Genomic DNA, 25,586 nt, shown 5'->3' on the forward strand with positions numbered 1-25,586 from the left:
TGCATGTGCTGCTGCAAACTTTGCAGTGCAAAGCCAGGCCGGGGAGCCATCTTAAGTTGAGGCTGCATAGGCCTTGTGGTGCATGTGAGTCAGATTCTATTCAGTTGAACCTCTGGTTACAAAGTTGGTTGGACAGTGTTCTCGAAGCTACCAGCATGAGTTTGACCAGACTGTAGGAGGACAGGAAGACTGGAGTGCCTGGAACAGGTGAGGCTGCAGGTCCCTTATTTTGGCTGCCGGTCCCTTATTTTCAAGGCTGCTGGTCCCTTATTTTCAAATCTGTAAGTTGACAGCTATGGTGGAAGGCCAGAGATTCTCCTTTCCTTAGGGAGCTACATACAACAAGGCTATGGACAGGCCCATGCAGAGGTGGGAGGCAGCTGGGTACACTTGTCGTGGGCCTTGGAAGGCTAAGCTGGCTAAGGGGCCCTGCCAGGAGCCTGCTGGACTTATACTGTCATGCCAAGAAGGCGCCAAGCCTCCCAGGCTATGGATATTCTCCTTTAAGGCAATTGGCTGCTTTGCAACAGCATAAAGAAAGTTCAGTTTCTTCCTCTCTCTCTCTCTTTTTTAATGTGCATCCTTCAGCAGCTGATTGTGTGCAATCAAATATAGCTCTACTCAGAAACTCAAGGAACCACCCAATAACCTTGAGAGGAGGAAGTACCTACGTAAGCAAATCTCTGAAAGCATGCTCCACCACAGGTCAACAATGTGCAAAGAAACAGATAGTTAAAGATTGTAACAGGGAGTGCTGCTGCTAAGAACAGAACTTTACTCTGGAATGTAATGGATGGAACGATCTTTCCTAACCACGGTTTGTCTGAGTTTCCATGCAGATCAATAACTTATAATGGGGGTGGCTGTGATTCCCTGCTGCCTCCAGTTGCATTTCACCATTAGTTGCCCAACCTTCCGCCTTTTGCTGTTTTCACTTTCTCTCTGTTTTTAAGGTCTTTATTAATCTTTACATACTCATTCTTTTTTTAAAAAGTTGTAATTGATTACCATATAACTTCATCAAGCCTTGCTGCAGCAACCCTACTCATTCCCGCTTTCGGGTGCTGCATGAGGGGTGGCCATTTAGAAATCACCAGAAAACAAGACAAAAGAGGTGGCGATTTGCATAAAATTTGTATAGATGCAAATTTAGAAATAATTGCTATAAATTAAATATAACACAATATATCTGATCATAGTGGGGAAGGCTGTGAGGAAGACCTGTGTGCCTGATTAGTCTGCTGTCTGAGGCGCTTGATGGGGAATTTCATGTCCCCTGGTGCTCTTGCTTCTTAGGGTTCTTGGACTGGACAGCACTTCAAATAGAGGACACTATTCCACAGAGGACTGCCCTCTGTCTTGTCCTTCAAATAGTGGACTGTCCTTTGTAAAGGAGGACACATGGCCACCCTAGGCTATAGTAGTGCTATAGTGAGTAGATACTAACAGCAATCAAGAAATCAAAGCAAACATCTATAGTGATCAAGAGGTTAAAAGTCTCTAGTCTAGAGGATTCCCAGAGGCATCTGGTTAGCTACTGTGAGAACAGGATGCTATTGGCCTGATCCAACAGGCTCTTTTCTATGTCCTTATGTTATTTTAGTTGGGGGCTGAATGAAGGATTGCTGTACCAGTGGTAAAAACTTCTCTTAGCAAAGGATTCCTGTACAAAAAAGAAAAGAAAAGAAAGAAAGGTGCCTGGCCTTTACTCTAATTCCTTCCTCTCTTCCGAGCCAGATTTCATGATGGGGCCGGGGATTGCCTGCAGCACAATATTTACCAGTATGTGGCATCAGCTCTGAAGTGCCCTTGACAGAAGCAAATAAAGCTTGCATTAATGGACCCCTGGAATACGTTCAGAGCTGGCACTCTTGGCACAAAAGTAAATTACAGAATAATTTTGCCTCATTCCTGGATGGGATTCAAGTACTGCACGGAAGAGAAAACAGCATAAAGCCTGCTCAGGAAAACCTATAATGTAGAAGAAGGATTTTTATTCTGTTGTGCTGGGAATCCTATCCCACTTCCCCAACCTCCCAAATAATCACTGTCCTCAATTGCCAGAGGGACCAAGGAGTTTTGTTGGAATGAAACACAATACAAATCACTGCCAAGATGCAGCAGCAGAAAGGCAAATTTTGCCCTATGCTGGGTCCTGAGAGAAATGGAATTCCTGCCTAGGCCCGGCCCTCTGAAGAGGCAAGGTGAGGCATCTGCCTCGAGCAGCAGAAGCCCAAGAAGCAGCACCCACATTGCCTCTGCTGCACCTTCCCGCTCCCTGCTACATCTGCTGCCAGTGGAAAAGTGGCACTGGTTTCTGATGAGATCTTGCCAGAAGCTGGCACCGCTGCTGGTGCTTTGTGGGCGCTGCTGCATCATGCAGGTAAGAGAGCTGTGGCGCCAGTGGTGGGGGAGCAGGAGCAGCAAAATGGGATGTGCTGTTCCTGTTTCTGCCCTTAGTTACCATATTCTTACAGTATTGGAAGGCCATGATGAATTTGTGAATATTCCCTTTATCTAATCCTTCCCAAACCTCCCCACCACACTCTCTGGCCTGCTGCTGTATGAACACAGAAACAACCCTCTTCAGAATAGCTGGCTGGTGGTAGCAAAGGCTGTGTGAAATCAGGAAAGGGACTCATGTTTTCCCCTCCTTTTACATGCTCTCTGTTCCCTGTGTTTGTTCCACATGCCAACACGATTCCTCAGGCCCAGGAAGAGGTATGCTGTCTCTAGCAGGATTTTAGCTGCTTCGTTCCCTTGGGAGAAGGATGATGCTTTCTCACTGTCCTGTCAACACAACAGGGGCACAGGAGAAAGTGTTTGCACAAGCTTCTTGTTAAGCAATGTATAAGCCTCTTTCGTTGCAAATTGTCTCACAGACCCAACAGAAACAAAACAGTCTTGGTTAGCTCCTCTGAGTGGACGCTGAAGGAAGGGAAGGATTGAAATACAGATTTTTGGGTTGGTGGTGCCCAGGCTATCGCTTTACTATAATATTAGAAGACCAAACCAAATATTAACTAGCATTAACCAGCCCTCCGCAGAATGGACGTTGAAGGTAGGGGGAATGTTTTTGTGGCTGTGCATGATATTGGGCTGGCAATATCCTTGAGCACAGATAGTAGCGCTTTGTGTTTCAAGATAGGCAAGTGAACTGGCAGTACCTATCAGCTCAGGGCACATAAATACCTAGACCTTAAAAAAACAACAACACAAAGATCCTCTGGGACAAAGCAGTAAAGAAGAATATCAAACACAAAGGGCCCCAAGAGGAGTCAGGCCCATTCCTACCATTAGGAAGAGGGAGATGACTGCCTCAGGCAGCTCTTTTGGTTGTCATGAAAAGGCAGCAAAATGTGAGGTGTTTAAATGATTATTATTGTATTTTTACTCCCAGGGAGAAGTGCTTGTGAGCTTTTCTACTTCGGGTGCCACAATAACTTGGCCAGCCGTGTATACTATGCCGTGTGCCTTAGGGAGGGAAGCCCCATTTGTTAATCTACCTCAGGCAGCAAAGTTTCTTGAGTCTTTTCAGAGAGGAACCAGTTCCACATTGAGGTCCCTGGGATGGCTGGGGAGGGGGGCATTTGAAAAGTGCTGAAGATCAGTATTATTGCTAATCCAATAAAGCAGGGGTCAGCAACATGGCACATGCAGGTGTACGTGTGTCCAACGGTACCTGCTATGGTGCCCGTGAAAGTCTTAGTAAACATTCCATGAAAAATCCACAGTGTATGAGAAACTGTTTTCCTACTCAGCTCCTGTTTGCACTGGCTCAGTTTCTCCTACATTAAACATGCCCTCTTCAACATGCCCACATTTGACTGGATGCCAGGACTGAATACCCACCCATGCATCTGTTCTGAAGCATGAGGTGAAAAGAGCTTCTCTCTGTGAGTGAACATGGCTGGTGTAGGTGCCTTCCCCCACTGATGTCTGCACTTAGGGTTGCCATATTTCAAGAAGTGAAAATCTGGGCACAAAAGTTGAGCTTTTCTTTGCAAAATCTTGAGGGGGGAATTTAGTTTGTAAGCTATTTTTTAAGGAGATTCACCAAAATCTACACTTCCAACGTGGGCTGCCATACATCTGGATTCACCCACACATTTTAAAAGCAATTCTGCCCTGTTTCTGATGGCCAAATCTCAGCTGTGTCTGATGTATGGCGGCCCCACATTCACTAGTTAGTGTTCCTGTTCCTGCCTCTTTTTCTGTTCTTTTATAAGTGGCAGCCATTTTGTGTTATGTCATGGCAGCCATTTTGTGACTGCCACCCAACATTCCAAAAGTACCCACTGGCCCCAAACAGTTGGCAAACCCTGTACTAGAAGGAAGCATTAGGTCTTCTCTGCTAGCAAACAATGAAATTGTTCAATAGAGAGCTTGTTTTATCTGCATGTAGTGAAAAGAGGGTTAGGTTAATATTATTTTATTCATGTTGTGAGAAGCAGAACAGGCAAAACTGAGAGCTCCCAATCTATAACCCACCTCTTTCCCCTGATTCTCCTTCACATTACTGAACAAAAACACACAAAATATTTTATTGGCACGACAAGATTATCCCTGAACAGGCGCCAAAATATAAAGGGTATAAAGGAATGAGCTGCTCTGGTTTCTTTCAAATCTTGACCTACTGCTGTTGGAATACAACAATATGAGGTTTCAAGTTACATCAAACCCTTCATTTTTCAGGTGTCACAGTAAATAATTACACTGTGCTGCAGCTATGTAACCATACACGTTTAATCATCCGTGCATCCACACATTTAGCAAAAATTCACTGCAGTCTATGTACAAAACCACAGTGCTTGATTACTAGGGAAGATACAAAATATCTGCAAATATTTCCACACATAAGTACATCCTTAGAGCAAACAGTTCGGAAAAAGTTAAACATCGGGTGCTTGCCATTGTTTTAATGATTCATGAAGCTAAGAATCTCTTGTTAATCCACTGTTGTTTAAATCTGGTCCTGAATTTCAGTTCTTAGGACTTGTGTTGAATATAACTGCGAACGTTTGCATATACTGATACCTTTAGCTGAAACACCCAAAATACATTGCAGTATCTTATCCTCTCTCTCACTTTCTAGTCTGTACCCCGTAAGGAAATTGGCAGGTTGTTCCTAGTCTTGTAGAAACAGGGGCAGGGAGTCAACTCTTAACTGCTGAAGGGATCCATGGGTGAGGATGCAGAACTCTCCCCCTACTTGCCACTTTCCTCCTGTCAGCACTGGATGTCAACTGAGGATAAAAGTGCTGTGTGTGTGTGTGTGTGTGTGTGTGTGTGTGTGTGTGTGTGTGTGTGTCAGTGCTGTGTGTGCGTGTGCGTGCGTGCGTACGTTAAGGTTGTCATATTCCTAAAAAGGGGGTGGGGATTCCCAAAGTTGTTGAACTTTTTTTTGCAAAATCTCAGAAAAACTCAATTTCTGCCCGGATGCTGTTTACAAGGGCTGAATACCAGCTATGTCTGGGAAATTCCAGACATATGGCAACCCTAGTTTGTGCAAATTCTGAATCTATAAACTGTGGGCTGACTGCTACTAACAATGGGCTCCTCTTACTATAAACATGGAAATTTGCTATAATCAGGCCTAGTTTATCTATTACTGTAGAACTGGGAATATAGGGACAAAATTTGTGTGTGTGTGCTCAAGTTTCCCAAACTTCTGAGTTTATTTAAAGTCGTCATTAACACAACCCAAATTCTTAGGAATGTAAATTAAATAAAGTCAAGAAACAGGAATATATAATCTACATTTATTAATTAACAACCACCATTCCTAGGAACCGTAACATGTAAAAAGCAAGGAAGTAAACCAAGAGAAAATAATATTGATACCATACGCATCTATACATGTCCATACCTTTTATTTCTAAGGTTCCTAGTTCCTAGTTGTTGGCGTGTGTTTTTGCACTATACCTTGTAAATTTATTTTCCACCCAAGGCCTGCTTTGATTCCCAAGTCTTTATTCACTCCCTGCACAGTCCCATCAATCCCAATGGGTCAGTATTGACCACTTTGGAAACCAGCTGGTTTCTGCATGCATGGTCACCCCTGGAAGATTGCAGCATCAGGTGGTGACTTGCCTAATACCACAGTTAGAACTTTATTTTCACCTTATATCACACTTTGCCTTTCAGCAGAGTAACTTCATACAAGCAGCTGTGTTATCTAATCTTGAGTAATTAAGTTAAATACATGTAAGCAGTGCTTACGGATGTGCTATGGATATACCAGTGAGCACTCTCTCCTCTCTCTCTCTCTCTCTCTCTCTCACACACACACACACACGTATGTGTGAATGAGCCCTGTGTAAGAGATGTCTTAAGAGGGAGTGGGTAATACAGTTTGTTGTGCCTGCTCTATTGCACTTGCTTTCGGTATCAGAGAAGTCACCATGTTTGATGAACAGTGAAAAGAGGCAATAATATATGCGTCGTAAGAAAGGCATGGTAATAGAAGTCACCTGTGGTTAGCAGGAATTTCTTCAAGGTACCTAGCCCAAAGGGACGCGGGTGGCGCTGTGGGTTAAACCACAGAGCCTAGGACTGGCTGACCAGAAGGTCGGCGATTCGAATCCCTGCAACGAAGTGAGGTCCCATTCCTTGGTCCCTGCTCCTGCCCACCTAGCAGTTTGAAAGCACGTCAAAGTGCAAGAAGATAAATAGGTACCACTCCGGCGGGAAGGTAAGCGGTGTTTCCGTGCGCTGCTCTGGTTTGCCAGAATCGGCTTAGTCATGCTGGCCACATGACCCGGAAGCTGTATGCCGGCTCCCTCAGCCAATAAAGCGAGATGAGCGCCACAACCCCAGAGTCAGTCACGACTGGACCTAATGGTCAGGGGTCCCTTTACCTTTTACCTAGCCCAAAACATTTTGCTGCTGGTAGTAAAGGAGGGCACCCATCAATCCATGGATGGAATTGAACTGGACTAGCATTTGAATCTTAATTCAACACTGGTAATGGAACAGCATCGTCCACAGCATCTGATGGGCTAGCTTAGGAGGTGGCACACATTGATCTACCTCCCCGCATCTCACTGCTGCTGCCTGCCTCTCAGCATCTGCTGCCTGACCTCACTCTGCCTAACAATAGGGCCAGTCTTGCAACCTAGTGGGGAAATTGTGTAAACTGGGTCTGTGTTTTGTTCTTACCTCTTGGAATACCTGTAGGCCAAGAATTTGTGGGGGTTGGTGGTGGTTGTAAATAATCTCTTACATGGCAAGTCTTTAGCACAAGCAGTTTTGAGAGAAATGGTTAAACATCAGGAATGTAAAGATTTAATGATTCATGAAGCAAAGTATCACTGCCTGCCTGTCCCAATGCATTTGCTTTCCACTTTGATTCTTTAGTGATAGAGGTCTGGCCTGGAACCCAATACCATATTATGTTGTTTGGTTTGTGTCTGAGGCAGTTTATTATTAATAATATAAACAAACCAATTCTGCCTGCAACCTTAGTTGCTAAGCGGAGGAGTGTTTTGTCTGGAGATGAATAAAAGGCCAGGAAAAAAACAAGAGGGTGAGGGCCAAGAGGAGAGTGGGCCTTAAGGAGTGCTTAGCTGGTGTACTTAGCTGGAGGCCAAGGCCTCGGAAAAAGGAACTGTTCTCAAACTGATGTTCCAGACCAGGCAAATGGCACTCTCTTTGGGTCATGAAGAAATGGTACTCAAGAGCACTAGACTGGAGACAGCAACTCCTCACTGCTCCCCCCTTCCCCAAGAGATAAGCCAGAAGTGGGGAATTTGCCACCCCCCTCCCCCCACCCAATGTTGCCAGATTGGGGACCCATCACCTCCGACCATTGGCCATACTGACAGGGGCTGATGGAAGCTGGAATCCAGTGGCATCAAAGAAGGCACTCCTATGAGGGACAATTTCTTGTTAGAAGAAAGTACAGTACTGGAGTATTATGCTGCTTTTGTATTAAATCTGTAAGTCTAGAATGAAGGCAAGCTCTCGTCCAAATAGACATGACTAGTCTTTCGTTTTGTTTCTATTTTGCTGGTAAAACTAGTTATTTTCAATAGTTACAGATTGTGAAATACAGTAACAATGCAAAAAATACAAAAATGTACGGTATTTATAAACACATATACCATTGCAAAGGATTTATATGGTTTGAAGTCTGTGTCATATTGCATCTTCTTAAAATGGATGTAAAGAGAAAAAGCTCCCAAATAAAATGGCACCTTTTTTCTATCTTGCTTTAAGGCAGGAATGAACGGGATCCTGTTCGCAGGGTGAATTCAAAAATCCCTCACCCAAATGGGTCAGCTTTGACAGATGTCAGGACCACCCACTTGTTAATCACCAGAGATCAGGTTAGTGACACCTGTCAAAGTTCAAAGGAGGTAACTGTAACTGCTGAGCAGCTAACTGGAGGTTACAACAACCTCCTTTGAAGATGCACTTTCAGCATTAGTCAGCTGACTGGAGGCATTCGTCTTTAAGAGGCTTGCTATAACTGATCTGTGGCTACAGAGAACCCCTTGGAAGCATCTGCAGAAGGGGAAATGCTTCATTTTTCATGGGATGCTGCACTTTGAATCAAAACCGCTTCATCTGGAGAGGAAAAATGCTCTATTTAATTTTTTTTTTAATTCAAATTCAGAATGAGGCACTTTTTGTTTTTACAGTAACTTTTTATTGCTTCTTCATCCCAGAATCCTAAAAGTAACCTAATACCTACAAGCACCTAGAAGACTAAATTCAGTCTACAATCTCCATCTATAGACTAGGGCTTGTGCTACGAGTGGAGAAAGTGGGAGACATGTCCTCTTGCCTTATCCTGTTTCTCTCCCTCAATGGCCATAGGGAATCCCTGTGCCTCTAGAAGGAAGGCAGGAGTCATTGAGAGAAAGGGCTTGCCCAATTTCTGTCACTCTTGAGTTCCAGGAAAGCCTTTAACAACTCCTGGGAAGCTCGCCATTGCTCTCCTGCTGCTAGGGGGAATGAGGCCAGAGAGCTGCACTCCCCAAAACCCTGTCATGTTCTTGACGGAGAACTGTTGATGGAGAGACTTCATTGCCAAAGCACAAAAATAACACATCATCATCAAACCTTTTATTGGCATCACAAACAACATCCAAACAAATCAGTACAGAATTACCACTTCCCCAGTGGCACAAAACATTTGCTAAAAGAAAGGAGGCAGAGCAGTCTATCATCACAAAAAATAACACAACCACAAATATATTAAACCACAAGTGTAATGCAACTTCTTAAATTGTATGTTATTTGTGTATTTTCTCTATGTATGTATTTATTTTTAAATATTTGTACATGGAGTTTTTTTATTGATCTATAAGTCACTTTGAGATTTTTTTTGTATGGCTCAGGCTGCAATATATGTGGAGTTAGAGGCAGGGCTGAGGGGCACTGGAAGAGCTGGCAAATTTTATCCTTGTTCTGCTTCCTCTTCAGAGAGCGGAGGGGTGGGTGCTGGGAACACACCCTAGAGGCCTTCCACAGTCAACCACAATCCCATTATTAAAGCACTCAGCAGCTATGGAGCCATTATCGCTAATGGTGCCACAAAGGACTGGGTTCTGGTGGTAAAGTGGGGGTGGGAAGAGCTGGAGTTAATTCTCAACTGAACAGGAGAGGTAATTGCATATGCTGAGCAGTTCAAGACGCCAAAAGTTCCTTCATCAGAGAGTAGTTGAGTTTCCCTTGCCACAATGACCTTTGGCAGGGTAAGATATGTATCAGCATTGCTGAGCTAGGAGTGCATTTCTAATGTGCTGCTGCATGGAAGCTCATCTTCCTCCATTGTGATTCTTAGGCAAGAATCCCATACTACCTGGAGCCTGTGGCTCTATAACAAGGGCTGTCTGGTCGTGACTTGGAAGTGGAGGTCTCCAGCCTTGGGCAAGAGAGGGTGCTGCCATCTGTCCCATTGCTCCACTAATCAATTCCCCCACCCCCTCTCTTCCCAGTAATAACAACATTCATACCCCACTGTTTCTCCAAGGAGCTCAAGGTGGCATGCGTAGTTCTCACCCCTGACTGTTTTATGCTTGCAAAAACCTGTGAGGTAGGTTAGGCTGAGAGACAGTGGCTGTGTACACCTTACGGGCTTAAAACGCAGCTAGGTCATTCTTTATTTCAATTCAGATCGAAGCTAGTTTGGGGGGAAATGCATCAAAGTATTTACTAAGTAATTTCGGGAAAGATATGGATTATGGCTAATGTGTACCATGCTTCCTGGTGGAGGGCACACTGGATGCAGAGTAAACAGTAGTTTGTACACAGCCTATGGGTGGCCCAAGATCACTTAGCAAACTTCATGTCTAAGTAATTGGACCACAACACCACACCACGGTGACAGAGGACCAGTGAGGATATGGGCAAAGATTAAAAGACAGGTGCATGGGCGTAGCCAGGATTTTTGTTGGGGGGGCAGGACTTTTGTTGAGGGGGCAGAACCAATGTGATCGGTCAGTTAGTTAAGTATTTCTATTGTTTTACGGCCATGGACAGGTGGTGGGAAAGGGCAGGAAGTCCATCAGCTGTCTGAGTATTCTTTTTCTGTCTTCAAAAAAAGGTTCTGCTTCCGAGTTGGCACACCTTTCATGTAATACTAATAATGTTTATTGTATATAAAGTCCTTCAACAAGCTAGGTCCTGCCCAGTATGAAAGAAATGGGCTTTGCCTGCTATCAAGCTTATTATCTACATGTCAACACCTTGAGGACAGGTGAAAGAACAGAAAAGGAATGGCGGGGGAGAGGAAAGGAGAGGCAGAGACTGAAGGACAAAGGCTCAAGGGAAGAGGTGCATTTTCATATGTAGTGTAAACAAGGACAAGAAAGGAAAATGGCAGATGTGAGGGAGGCAGTGAGTGTCAGAGAAAAGGGGCAGCCAGAGAGAAAGAACAAGAAGAGTGTGACATAGAGGAAGCAAACTGGGGCAGAGGTGATGGAGAGAGTAAATAGACAGAAAGAGAAGAAGATGTAGATAAAGGGAAGGACAAAGAGATTTGTAAACAAAAACTATAGTAGCTTAAACTAGGCCCCACAAGGAAACAAAAGCCAAAGCAAGAAGTGCAGCAAAGAAGAAATGTAGGCAAAGGAAGATATAGCACAAACATATACAGTGATATAAATTCACGTGTTGTTTTAATCCTTACAGCGACCCTGTGGGATAAGTCATGAGACTGAGAGAGGTTTTCCAAAGGCCATGCAGTGACTTGATGGCACAGGTGAGATTTGAATCAGGGTGTCACTCTACTTAGATTTATTATTACAAGTTTTTATTTCATTTATGGCTGCAAGGTCCCCAACCCTGCACAAAGCTAGAATTGACAAAACTCAATTCTTTATTTAAAACTGTGATCAGCAGCATAGCTATCTCTACCCACGCCCAAGCAGGAAGGCTATCCTGCATTAGTTACACCCTCCACCAGGAGTGTGGCTTGGAGCTAGCTGGAGCATTGTGTTCTATCTATAATGTGGTTTGAACATACGTATTTCATGACTTGTTTTGTTTGTGCTGAATGCTCCTAAGTAGAGGAAGCTAGCAAGGAGCCTTCTTGTCCTGACCACCCTGACAATGTGTTCCCATTGCCTTTCTCCTCTGGATTCCAACTGAATCTCCTGCCCATCCCTCAAACCTTGTCACCAGCTTTGCTTTGAGCTTGGAAGGGAGGCCCACAAGGTGGATTTTGTTCTAAGAGCATGACTGTAAGAACATAAAAATAGCCCTGCTGGATCAGGTCAAAGGCCCCTCTAGTCCAACATCCCCTTTCCCACAGCAGCCAGCCAGATGCCTCTGGGAAGCCCCTAATTTGGATGTGAGTGCCCATCACCCTCTCCTGCTGTTGCTTCCCAGAAGCTGGAATCCGGAGACATACAACCTCTGATACTGGAGGAGGGAGTACAGAGCCATCACAACTAGTAGCCATTAATAACTTTACTCTTCATGAATTTGTCTAGTAGCTACGCTGTGCAGATGGGAGGAAATGTTTTCTCTTCCGTTCCCTGTCGTATCTCTTCACCCTCCCCAACAGTCCTGCTGCTTTTCTGGGATATGAAATTCTGGGATATGTAAACACTTGAAGCTGCACTTCAAAGAAAGGTCATGGCGTTTCAGCCAGTAGATGAGAGAGCCATATGCCAACACCAGCGCCGTCTTGGAGAATGCCAGGTTAGCGGTCGCCAAGTTCCTCTGGTGAGCACTGAGCATTGCCAGAGCAGGAAACTTGTTCTAGGCCCTTCCTGTCCTGCTCATGCTCATGTTTTTATTTACCCTAACCTTGCCTCCTTATCAGATCTCTCTCCCTGCTCTCGCAATCCTCTTAACTACTCAATAGGAACAAGACAAAACAGAAAACACTGGGGTATCGTGGCTGCTAGAGACTTCCTCTCCTGCTCCACATGCAACTCATAGTTGGGCAGCTAGCCAGGCGATGTCACATGGAAAAAGAAGGTCCCCATCACCACCTGCCTTTCTTCCTTACGAGGGTGTGGTATCTGCCTATTGTCTTGCTGGACCACTTCCCACTGGTGGGCAAAGAGCTGGGTAGAGTCTATTCCTGGCTGTGATATTCAGCTAATTCCTGTCTGCATCTCAATTCCTATGAGGAACTCTGGATGTTAAATCTATTACACTGGGCAACAATTTTTTACTTTTTGAATGTTGTCTAGATTTCTACAACTGCTTTAGGGTATTTTTGCACTGCTGAATCAGGAAATGGCATCCGTTTCTCTCCATCAGGTCAGGTTTTTGTGCTATGTTGATTTGAAAAAAATCAGATCTTGTGACAAAATCGATTACGTTTTTGTGGTATTATCAGCTGATTTTTGTCAACACATATCATCCTAAATATGTTTTTAAGAGAAAAAAATGTTTTTCCAACAACATATATTGATTATCTGATATAAACATTGATTACTGTAAACTGAATGGTGGGCATTGATAAAGGTAAGTACACGTAAATTGCATGTTGCTTCACCATTTTTCAAACTTCAGGGCTTGAACTTCCATTTCTTGGAACTCCTAGAATGCTCAGTGGCAGGGAGGTCTCTCTTCAGAGTCCAACAGTAGTCAGCCATCATGACTGCATCCCAGCGACCCTGATACCTGGTCTCCATCTCTTTCATGTCCTGATGGAATCTCTCCCCCTGCTCATCACTCATTGAACCCAGGTTCTCAGGAAACCGGTCCATATGTGAAAATAGGTAGTACATCTTGACACTCATGTTGCAGCCCAGGTTTCTGAAAGCAGTCAGCATGTTGTTGACAAGTTCTGCGTAGTTTCTGGCCTTATTGTTGCCAAGAAAGTTCTTCACTACCAGAACAAATGCCTTCCACGCTTCCAGTTCCACTTCGTTCATTGAGCTTCCGAACTCTGGATCTCTGATGAGCTGACGGATCTGAGGACCGTCAAAGATGCCAGCTTTCAACTTCTCCATGGTCAATCCTGGAAAAGCCTGGCACAAGTAAGCGAAGCAGTCACCATCCTTGTCCAGAGCCTTGGTGATTAAGCCGAGCTTGATGTGCAGCGGTGGGAAGAGTATTCTGTCTCTGTCCACCAGAGGGTCGTTGATGACGTTCTTTTCTTTGCAAGGCACCAATTCCTCCCGCACAAGCCAGTCCTTCTTCGTATAATGCTGAGCACGGTCCCTACTATCTCACATGCACAGAAAACATGGGTACTTGGTGAAGCCAGACTGTTGTCCCAACAAAAAGTTCACCATCTTCAGGTCAACACAAATAAACCACTTATGCTGATCATAACCAATTTTCTCCAGCACATACTTCACCGCTTCATAGTTCTCCTTCAGTGTACTCGAGTGAGCCAGGGGTACAGAGGCAAACTGGTTGCCGTTGTGTAGCAGAACACATTTCAGTGATCGCTTGCTGCTGTCAATGAACAGTCTCCAATCTTTGGGTTCGTACTGTGGCACCCCAAGCTTGAGCAGAAGCTGCGCAATATCTGCACAGTACACCAAGTCCTTCTCTTCCAAGAAAAAACGGAGGTACTCTTGATGCCTGTTGCGGAAGAAGCTGATCCAAGCACTGTCAGAGAGGAGGTTTTTTTCCTTCAATCTGGATGCCAACAGTTCGGCAGAGTCCTTTGACAAGCTGAGGTCGCGAACTAGATCATTCAACTCCTTTTGGGAAAATGGATGTGGAGCATCATCTTCAAGAACCACTTCTTCTTCATCATGTCCTTCAACACTGGAGGCATCTTCATCACTAATGTCAGGAAGTTCTCCAAAGATAGGCACTGGAATTTCATCACAATGAGCTACAGGACGACGTGCTGATTGAAGATCAGGATACTTGAGGCTGCTCCGGTTCTTTCTGTTGATCCCAGTCACATCAACAGCGCAGAAGTAGCAGTCAGTGACATGGTTTGTCGGCTCCCTCCAAACCATGGGAATTCCAAAGTTCAGACTCCTCTTGCCAATGGTCCACCCACGTAGAGTCTCGGTGCATGCCTTGCACACCATGTGTGGCGCCCAAGCTTTATCCTGGTCACCAAGTTTAATACCAAAATAAGCATGGTAAGCAACTTTATGCTTTGCCGCACCAATTTATGGAAGATTTCGAGGTTTTATGACTTCAAACTGATCCCTTTTTGACATAATCGCCCAGAACTATTGGACCTGAATACTTCTTGTCATTAAAATAATCATTTCCAATCAAAACAATTATTCAACATGGCATTTTACCCCCACCAACTTCTTCTAAAATGCTCCACACAAGCGTACATGTGATCAAAAATGTAAAAAAACGACATGTGGCCATAGCTCAAAAACCTGACCTGATTGAGCAAAACCAATGTGATTTTTGGATTCAGCACATCAGATTCGTCCTAAATCATCTGAAAAAACGCAGACAACAAATTTGTTGTTGACCAGCGTTATTTTTGCTGGGTGGCGCAGATTAACTGTGTCCCTGCCACACACAATATGCTGGATGGAACGAAGAGATTCCCTCTGCCCATTCTAATGCACTTACATGATCTCACAGCCTGAGTCCAGCTTTCTGTGTGTGCACAAGCTGAAATGAGATAACAGGCTCTTCTGTGGTTCTTGCTTTCTTGGGGGACCTAGTAGTACCCCCCCCCTCAGAAAGCAAAGGCTAAACTTGTTGGTGTGTGCTTTTTAAACCCACTCACCCTTTTTCAACCCTCTTCCCATACAGCATGTTAGAGGCTGCTGAGCCATTGGGTAACCTTCTCAGAAGTGCTACGTGGAACACAATGTCCCCTTTCAACATTCTGAGGGTTTCATAATTTCTTGCTGAAGAAAAAGTGGCAATGAAGCCTCAGCAGGGGCCCTCTCAGGTGGCAGGCTCCATGGGGGCAGCAGATGCTGATGTAGATATTCATTGTTCCCTTGTTCCTGGTGTAGATCTTCACTCACCCCTTCTTCCCTGGTGGGGAGGAGTACCCTTTGGTGGCTTGCCTCAGGTGCCAAATTGTCTTGGGCCAGCTGTGGGCCCTTTTATGGCCTCTGTGCATGAACTAGATCTCCTACAAGGAAGTCGGACCTTGCAGGAATCCAGTATCTAGTTCACTCAGGGACAAACACATACCATATATGTCTGTGAATGTTTGCTGCATGTAACACGTATATTGCAGGAGACGTCCATAACTTTTCTGTAGAAAACGTCATTTTGTGTAATGCAGCCCCTAGGCTCCAAACAATGTGACACTTTGCTAAGTCAAGGCAAGATACTCCTTCAGCCACCACTGTCTTCAGGTGCCAGGACAGGGTTCCCAGACAGGCAACTTTGTTCTGTCATTGCCCACACAACCACCTTCCATCTGAATCTAAGGAAGTGCTCAGACTGCCTGGTTTGAAGCTGACCATCATAGAGTCACGATGGGTGTTGCTGTGCTTTGGCTGATAGCAGGCCTACAAGGCTAATTGATTGGAAGAGTAGATGGTCAGCTATGGAAGAGTTGGAGAGGAAGGGAAGGGGAGCTGAGTTTCGTCACAACGGTCCCATCTTGGGGCCCTTCCAGACTGGTGGTGCTTTTTGTGAGCATATTCAGCAGCATGTCACCACTACAGTAATAGTGGTGGATTTATACTGGACTGCCCACACATCAATACTGCTTTATTAGTTCTGAGATGCTTCCCCAGTGTTACCACATTATTGCCATCTGGGAGGACAAGCAGTCTCTCACTTCAAAAAGTTGCAGAATTTCAGCAGAACATTATGGTACAGGCACCCATTAGAAATGAAGCAGTACGTCTGCCTTGAAACTTTCGTAGGTGCAAGTGGTGTTGAAATTACAATTGCGCCTAACCGGCCCAATAACATCATGACCACAAATCAGGATGGCTGTCCCAGGTGAGTGTGGTCAGCACCAGGGTAAACATGGCAGAAAGTTTTTGGTACCCCATCCTACAGGTGCTGGAAGGTGATATGTGCATGTAAGAATACTTAAGAGGAATCATGACTCCCCGTTAAAGAGTATTTAAACAGCGGAGTCCCTCCTCTCCTCCGAACTTTTCCATGCACGTTGAGAGTCTCATACTGCATCAGCAGCAGAGGATTTGTGAGTTTCTTATGATCGTGAACTTGTGTCTAGAGCTACAAAACATAACTTTTTTTCCATGCAGGAGAGTTTTGCTGCGGCGGCCCGTGCGGAACAAATCCTTCTTTGGAAGGCGACCGAGGAGGAGGAGCAGCAGAAGTAGTTCATAGCGCCCCCTAGTGGCAGAAGAGGGCGGTGTCCGTCCTATAAACTCGCACATGAGCGGAGAAGGGCGAGGCAAAAGCGAGGCGAATGAAGTGTACTTCGGACTGAAGTCAGGGCAGCCTCGGCGCCGGGCTCTTCCGTGTCGCCGGACGCAACCGAAGGTGAGACTGGGACGCGTCGGAAGCGCGCAGCCCTGAAGAAGGTGAGTCTGCTGCGCAGCTCCAAGCTCTTACTTAATCCCGCCAACGTCGACGGGACGGGAAGAGGGCGCAGAGCTGGAGAGAGAAGGGAGCAAGGGGAAGGTGTGCAGGCTGAAGACCATCAGGGGCTGCTGGGGAGAAATCTGGGACTGCAGGTGTCCCCTCCCGACTTGAGATAAGCGAATCTCGGGAGGACTCCGATGTGTTGAGAAGGGGCTCTCTCAAGGGGTAGCACTCCCAACACCTCTAAACAGATTTGCTGCGCTATGCAACCACTCTGGTGCACTGACAGCCAGAACGGCTGCAGACAGCACCAGGGTATGTGGGGGTATTATCGACTTCTTCTATGTGTAAATTTAGACGTAAGGAGTAGGAAGTAACAAGACTACGGGAGTAACAAGCAGTATCTGGCAAACTATTTGAGGTAAGGAAAACAGCGTGATCGTGAATAAGGATCTTGCACCAGAGGCAAATACAGCTTGGCGCGCCTACACAAAAATAACTGAGCGCCTGTTATTTCCCGGTAAACACAGCTTACACTGCTCTGTTATAGTCACACTTAGGATGGGATTTTCACCCCCTGTTTGGCATGCTTGCTGATGGGAGCTTGGAGTGGGGATCCTAACCCTTGTAGACAGTTGTGCATGCTGGTAGTTAGTATTCAATAATTAATTGATTTCGGAGCAAAAGGGTGTGGTGGTGGTCTTACTCTCCTGCGTCTGACAGTAGCGCCTTGGGAGGCAGCTGGCTCTGAAGAGGGCCTGTCTAAAAGCGGAAGAGGTCTTCATCCTCCACCATGGAAGGGATGAAAATGAATGGACTATTGGATTCTCTTCTGTGTTCCAAAGCGGAGTGTTTGCATTAGATAAAGGGTACCAGGATCCTGGTACCACATATTGACTACTGTACATGATCATAGATGATTATTTATATGAGTCTTAGTTGATTGATTAAATTTGCATAAGTTGCATACAGCTAAAAGCAATATTTCTGAAGCAAGATGCATCCTCAGTTTTCAGATAATGTGCACACTTTGGATGACAGTCATCAATTTAGAAGGGGCACTCCTTTCTCTACCAGTCTTCTGAAAGAAAAGGTTGAATGCCTCTTTTACAGAGACACTTATCAACTTATATTAGATATCGGGGGATAGAGCCAAACTCAGTCTTGTTCAGAATCGACCTATTGAAAACGGTGGAACTTTTTAGTCGTGGCTAATATGAGTTCTCTTGATTCCAAGGGGTCTACTCTAAGCATGACTAAATATGGACCCATCAACATCCACTGTCTGATTAATCCAGGACAGCTTTTTAGTCAATGAAATAGTCTTCTAACGGATTAACCAATTAATCAAACTTTACAGGCCTAATATTTTATACCCCACATTAATTAACTACTTCTAATGTAGTAAACAAATAGAACTCATTTTCCCCGATTGTGATTGTGCCCCTCAAATGTTTATTGAAAGAATTAATATATTACCTCCCTTTTACTAACATTACCCTCCTGTTAATACTACTGGGCAGTTAAAAGGATGTTAAGGGAGGGGTAAGCAAAACAATTGCTCATTAAGTGTACCTCTCTGGATGCTGTTTCTCATTCACAGAGACAAATGGGAGCTATAGTATATTAGAAGTTATGACTCACTCAATCATCCGGTTCTGAATATAGCCCTAGGTTAGTTGAGCCAGACAATAGGAATAAAACAAAAATAAAGCAGAGTGATTCAGTTATGCTACATATGATTACTACAGAGAGCTCTTGATTTAAACACACACACACCCCTCTGCTGTAAGTGGCAATGATGGCTATAGCTTAATAATAAAATTTGCTTCTGGTACTAGTATTTTATACCACTACGCTCCATCCATCATAAGAAAGCATGTTTCTCTTTCAGACTGTATGCAAATGTTAGGTACATGTGTTGAACTATTAGGAAAAATCTAAAATCCACAGCTGCACAATACTTTTATGAGGACCAACTAAAGTATCGCAAAAAGTGAGCAAGCTTTCTAGTTCCCAGTAATTTTTTCTCAGGCTAGATGTAAATGGTGAGAGGGGAGTCAAAGAGAAAGCTCTTCTGTTGAAGACTTGAAGTCTGCAGTTGGTGTGCAACAGTGGCGTAGCGCGGGAGGTGCAGGGGGGGCCAGCCGCACCGGGTGCAACATCTGGGGGTTAGGGTTAGGGGGCGCAAATCCACGGGTTAGGGGGCGCAAATCCACGGGTTAGGGGGTGCAAATTACTTGCCTTGCCCCGGGTGCTGACAACCCACGCTACGCCACTGGTGTGCAATCCTAAACATACTTACTTATGAGTAAGTTCAACTCAGTGCTGTGCTAGGTGATAAACTCATTTTCAGTTACATACACACAGATACACACAGATACACACACACACACACACACCATTTTAAGACCATTATATAACATCAGAAGAGCCCTGCTGTATCAGGCCAATCTGGTCCACCTTATCCATCATCCTGATCTCACAATGATCAATCAGATGCCTGTGAGAAATCAGCAAGCAGCATCTGAGCACAAAACACTCTCCCCTCCTGTGGTTTCCAGCAACCAGTATTCAGAAGCATAATGCCTCTGACCATCCTCTGTATCCATGGTACATGAAGGCATAGCCTCCATTGTGGCTAGTAGCCATTTATAGACTTATCTCCCATTAAATAGTTTAATGCTCCAAGTTGGTGACCACCACTGCCTCCTGCGGAAATCAGCACTTTCTTTTACCTGTCCCGAATCTTCCAATGTTCAGCAAAATTGAATGTCCACAAGTTCTTATGTTATGAGACAAGGATAAATTATGCATCCATGACATGCATACTGTAATGTTATAAAATGTCTATCATGTCACCTCACTTGCTTTCCCCCTAAACTAAGAAATCCCAAATACCACAACCTTTCCTCATAGGGGAGTTTGATTACTTTGGTTGCCTTTCTGTGAACCTTTTCCAACTCTACAATATCCTTTTTGAGGTGAAGTGATCAGAACTGCATCACATTCCAAATGCTGTCGCACCATAGATTTGTATAATGACGTTATGATGCCAGCAGTTTTATTTTCCTTTCCTATTGATCCCTAACATGGAATTTGCTATTTTCACTGCTGCTACACACTGGGTTGACATCTTAATTGAGCTACAGTATATACTTATGAGACCAAGGTGTCATTCCTGGACAGTCACTAGTGCTGCAAACCCCATGAACGTATACAAGAAATGGAGTTTTTTTTTTGTCCCGACATTCATCACTTTACGCTTGTTTCCACTGAATTACATCTGCTATTTTACCACCCATTCACTGCATTTGTATAGGTCTTTTGAGAGGTCTCCGTGATCTCCTTTTGTTTTTAATTACTCTGGACAATTTAATATAATCAGCCACCTCACTGTTCACCCCTATCTCTAGATCGTTCATGACCAGGTTAAAAAACACAGGTCCTTGGGGGACTCTACTTTCTACATCCCTCCAGTGGAAGAACTGTCTGTTTATTCCTTCTCACTGCTTTATGCTACTTAACTAATTCCTGTTCAAGAAGTGGAACTCTCTTCTGATGCCATGACTGTTAAACTTACTCAGGATTCTTTGATGATAGCTTTTTGAAAGTCCAAACACACTATGTCATCCAGATCACCTTTATTTATATGCTTGCTTAGACTCTCAAAGAATTCTAATAGGTTTATGAAATAGGACTTGCGTTTGCAGAAGCCGTGCTGGCTCTGCTTCAACAAGGCTTGTTCTTCTATATCCTTAGTTACTTTAATAATACTTTCTACCAGTTTTCCCAGGGCAGACATTAAATTAACTGGCCTGCAGTCCCCAGGTTTCCACCCCGGATTCCTTATTACAAATTACAGGCTTTTCTGTTTCGTTTTCAGAAAGTTTGAGACCTGATGACCGTTGAGAGAGTAGATGCCAGTTCCCAGGAACAGACCCAACTTGTCCTCATCATGTTTTGCTTTTTTGTTTAATTTTGTGATGACGTACAATCCAAAAACTTGATAAAGAATGTGTCGCAGGCTTTGTGTTTGTTATATTAAGCTAAACATGTTTACATGTAAAATGATAATATAAGAAATAACCAGCATTCCATTTATATTTCTTAGCTGGCAAAAATGTGGTGGGAGAAACAGTAACTTTAAATGACATTTTGAAAAATGTTACTGTTAAAATGAGATACAGTATTATAATTCTCCCAATTAGTATTCCCCAATTTTTCTCTCATGTGTGAGTCTCCATTCTGTACAATCCCTGATCCAAAACTGCTGGAGGAAGGACCAACCAAGTGTATTTCTTTACAAAAAGGCCAAGAGTGCTCTAGTAGTTCCTCAGCACTGTAGGAGCAGCACCTTGACTTTCAGTTGCTAAAGTCTTTCAAGGTTTCTCCCTCCCTCCCCCAGGCTCCTTCCTTATCACCACCATCACCATTTAATTAAAGTATCTAAAATGCACACAGTTCTGTCCAGCATTTCCTTGCAAATTTGAGGACATGAAACACAAGGAATGGGAAGGTGGAAAGTTAGGGAAAATCCACCAGATTATGTGGCAAGACGAAAGAGGATTTAAGGAGAATCAGTTTGATAGTCAGAAAAGTAATTACTGAGGGGACAGGATAAAAACCGGCTTCTTCTTGCTTTGAATTCCGCAGGAGCTGGGAAGGAACAGCAATTCTCATCTGCTGGATTTGTAGCTCCCAACGGAAGATTCTGGTGGGCAGGAAGTGCACTTTCAACCTCCTCAGGCACGTTTCTTCCCTCTGCTCCAGAGCAGAATCCAGGGCAAAGGAGAATTTTTTAGGGAAATGTGCTGGGATCCCTAACAAATGTTTTTAGGGAGACTTCTTACCTCTTAAGGACCTCCTCAGGTTAGTTTCTGACACCTCTTTTCCCCTTGCAGATGCCTGCACCTGGAGGTAGCCATTGACATGATGTCCGGCATCCACTCTCCCAATGCTTCACAGGCTTCACCTGTGAACCACTCCTCATGCTGCACAGAGCCCACAAAGATCCAGAGCTCTGCAAGGGCATCTTCACCTGCCGCCCCCATTTTCTCTTTGACCTTGGGTGCTGTCTCCAATGTGGTGGCTTTGGCTATCCTGGTGCAGTCTTACACTCGCTTCCGGCGCCGCTCCAAGGCCACCTTTCTGCTGTACGCTAGCAGCCTGGTTATCACCGACCTCGCAGGCCACGTCATTCCAGGCTCCTTCGTGCTGCGTCTTTATGCCACACAGAGCAACTGGGAAAAGATGGACCCTTCTAAATCCCTCTGCCAGTTCTTTGGAGCCTCAATGGTATTTTTTGGACTGTGCCCGCTCTTCCTGGGCTGCATCATGGCAGTGGAGCGCTGTGTGGGCATCACTCGTCCTTTGTTGCATGCTTCCTTGGTGACGCCAGGCCGGACTAAACTTTCCTTGCTGGGACTGTGGGGCACTGCCCTTGCCATTGCCCTGCTGCCTCTCTGCAGCTTCGGGAGCTATGTCGTCCAGGCCCCAGGCACCTGGTGTTTCATCAAGGTGCGAGAGGCAGAAGCTTGGCCTGACGTGGGCTTTGCCCTGCTCTTCTCCACACTGGGCTTGGCCTCGCTGGTGGCCTCCCTCTTCTGCAACACCTTCAGTGGACTCAACCTGGTGCGGGCCCGGCTCCGCAGTCAGCGCAAGTGTGGGCACCGGCGGGCCAAAGCCCATGACATTGAGATGGTTGTGCAGCTGGTGGGGATCATGGTGGTTTCCTGCATCTGCTGGAGCCCCTTACTGGTGAGTGGGGTGGGGTGGGAGAGGAGATTAGTGGAAATCATAGTCCTGCTTTTGCATCCAACTTGTCGTTGTGAGAACAGGATGCTGGTCTAGGTGGACCATTAGGTTCTTAAATGCTGGGACGTCTAAGAGGCAGCTGGGAGGAGCAGCAGCAATAGAATCAAAGCAGGGCATTCATGTGCTGGTGAGCATCGGTGAAGTCTCCGGCATGGGTGGATAGAATCTTGCGGGGGGCGTGCAGCGCCTTGATGAGGAACGGGATTCAGTTCGCCCAAACTGCATGGCAGTGGCATGTTGGACAGGGGACTTTTCCAGCCCTATTTGAAGATAGCAGGGGTTGAGCTTGGAACCTTTCACATCTAAAGCTATGGCCCTTCACCAAAGTTCTAATGGCACTGATGTAATGTGACTCTGATTCACAGAGGTGCCTTCCTGGGGAAAATTATAATTGGAAGATTTCTGGAGGTCAATACCACCAGGACGCCAAAGCATCAGCTAATCAAACTATTATGATGCATGGGCCTCCATGAAGCAGATTTGGTAGGTCCTTTCTTCTCTTAAAGTCCAGGCAGCAAACTAAGCAGCCATCCCCTTAATGAGTCCATGGCGACTGGGAAGCTCTTATCAAGGAACAAATGTAGGCATGTTGAGTGAGGATGGCGCAATGACTATACTGACAGTTTGGTGTGTGCATAGTTCCTATTTCTCCGTTTCCAATTTTCGTTAGGATCACCGAGGTCAGGGAGTAAGATACAAGGCCGCAGCAGAACTACTGTCCTCTTAACTGCTATTCTTGCTTCTTTCTGTTCCCAGGTCTTTGTCATCTTGTCAGTGACCAACTCCCATGGAGACCTTAATTATGAGGAGCTGCTATTCCTGGGTGTGCGACTAGCCTCCTGGAACCAGATCCTAGACCCCTGGGTATATATCCTGCTTCGGCGTGCTGTGCTACGCAAGCTGCTTGCTCTAGTTATTCGGCGCCCTTATTTCAAGGGAGTCCGCTTTGACCGCTGGGAAGCCAGCTCCTTCCAAAGCTCTGAGCGCAGTATAGGGCTGGCGGGAGCAAGCAGGAGAACCTCTACTCTGAAGACCCCCTAAGGAGCACGTTTTGCACATTCTCCGTTGTTTGCAGAATTATCTCCCCTGGGATTCAGCCAGCATCAAGGGTCCTTGGATGGTAGTGCTGTATGCAAGGAGCGGATATGGCATTCTCAGTTTACCCTCTCTGCCAAAAGAGCGATGGGATTCAAGATTGTGGAGAAGAGCATGCTGCTGGGCCCAGTTCCCTACCTAGTTGGGACTTTACGGTGGACAAGGGGCACTGGATCTTTTTTGGGAGATTTGTGAAGGAATTGTGATCATCTTTTCTTGGCGGGTTGTGTGTTTGTGTGTGTGCCCCACAGCAGTGTTTACAAAAGTGTCTTGGGTTCAGTTCCTGGCACCACCCGTTCTGCAGGGCTGAAGAACTGTGGCTCAGATCCAGGAGTTTCCAGTACTCAAGGCTAGATGAACCAATGGTCTGACTCAGTATAAAACAGCTTCATATGTTCTGGTAATTTTGTTGATGACAGGGAGGAAAGCCATGATTAAGTGCGTTCTGAGTGTACCCAACACTTTCTTGGTACAAGCTATGTGGTATGAATGGAAACCTTGACTTGTTATTAGTGTTCTAGTCCAAAGTGGTGAGTTGTCAGTGCTTCAGAGCACAATGGCATCCATGAATGCCCCCCCCCCATTCCATATTTCAATGATAACCTCTATGGGGCATAAAGCTTGCTTGTGGATTCATTACTAGGCAAGGAGACAACTTCTGCGATGATAAAAATAGAGGGGGAGACCTTTGGCATCCTTTCTTGGATAATTTGCTTTAGGCATTTTATTATCCAGCTGTAGTTGATATACAGCATTATGTTTAATCCGCAGTGACCTGGACACTCTGGGCCCACAATGTTCTTTCCACATCCCACTCTAGAGGCTGCTGCAGTTCAGTGCTGTGCAAAGGAACACATACATAAATCGGCACCCTTCCTCAGAGGCAGCAGCATATCTGTCCAAGAAAAAAATAATCCCTGCATAATGTCCTTTCCTAAAACAGGAGAGCAGAACTAGGGCACAGGGTAATGATGACTCAGGACAGCATTTAATTTAGATATAAACTTGGTCATTCCAGGGAACCCCTGCATGCAAATAGGGATGCTCAATGGGGTGAGAGGGTTGGAAATGTGATAACCGAAAGCTCTTCCACACAGCTTCCCACCCTCAATGGGAAATGAGGAAGCTCCTCCTGGAACTGAGCACTTATAAGTGAGCTACTTCCATAGACAGGAAAGAGTTGGCGGATCACCAGGCAGATGGAAGCCTATCTGGCTTACCATGAATTCCAATTAGATGGGAGGCTGCCAAGGGCCCTGCAGTGTAGTCTACTGTACTGGAGAGGTAGGTGGGACTAGCCAACAGACCATAAGTGGGGTGCCTCCAGCTGCTGTTATGCTCTGGACTTAGGATAATGGTCCTCCGGGGACTTTCAGGGGACAGTGGGAAAATCCTGAGAAGCTTGTTCTGCAGGGATCATGCAGGCAGGGGATCTAGGCTACTGCTTGCTGGTGCTCTGGCCTGAGAGAGCTGTTGATTGGCGCAGACCATTCTACAATAAAGTATTTTTGTGGAGCATTCTGTCCTATTGCACTTTATTGTCTTCATGCCACTGACTAAATCCCAGCATTCCTGCTGTCAGCTGGCTCTGTCAGCCCTACTAATCTGGTAGGCAGAGTTCTCCATTTATCTCATAGTGTGTTTACTCTTTTCCCACTCTGTGATTTCTCTGCTCTGCCTGTCCTTGCCTCTTCCTAGAACTACTTGATGACTATGGGGCATGTGTGATTGGGCCTCTGGAAACCTGGCTGAAATATGGCAAACGTCCACAACAGGAGAAGGGAAAGTTTAACGTT

At 45.3% G+C, this 25,586-nt stretch overlaps 1 protein-coding gene across 13 annotated transcripts; it reads left to right on the forward strand.

Annotated features, from left to right (window-relative positions):
- The first annotated feature begins 1,595 nt into the window (after positions 1-1,595).
- PTGER1 (prostaglandin E receptor 1) lies at positions 1,596-25,305 on the forward strand. 13 transcript variants are annotated; one of them, XM_081851116.1, is made up of 8 exons: positions 1,596-2,383; positions 3,762-3,877; positions 8,221-8,330; positions 11,143-11,212; positions 12,020-12,156; positions 16,596-16,877; positions 21,783-22,638; positions 23,452-25,305. In XM_081851116.1, exons 7-8 carry the CDS (start codon positions 21,811-21,813, stop codon positions 23,734-23,736), a joined length of 1,113 nt encoding a protein of 370 aa, XP_081707242.1. In that variant the 5' UTR covers positions 1,596-2,383; positions 3,762-3,877; positions 8,221-8,330; positions 11,143-11,212; positions 12,020-12,156; positions 16,596-16,877; positions 21,783-21,810; the 3' UTR covers positions 23,737-25,305. The 13 variants fall into 13 exon arrangements, with proteins under 13 accessions (XP_081707242.1, XP_081707247.1, XP_081707243.1 ...); XM_081851117.1 differs by lacking the exon at positions 1,596-2,383 and adding an exon at positions 2,403-2,721; XM_081851119.1 differs by lacking the exon at positions 1,596-2,383 and adding an exon at positions 2,848-3,061.
- Positions 25,306-25,586: the final 281 nt, after the last annotated feature.

Source organism: Podarcis erhardii, assembly GCF_964252035.2.
Source record: "Podarcis erhardii genome assembly, chromosome: 2".
Classification (NCBI taxonomy): domain Eukaryota; kingdom Metazoa; phylum Chordata; class Lepidosauria; order Squamata; family Lacertidae; genus Podarcis; species Podarcis erhardii.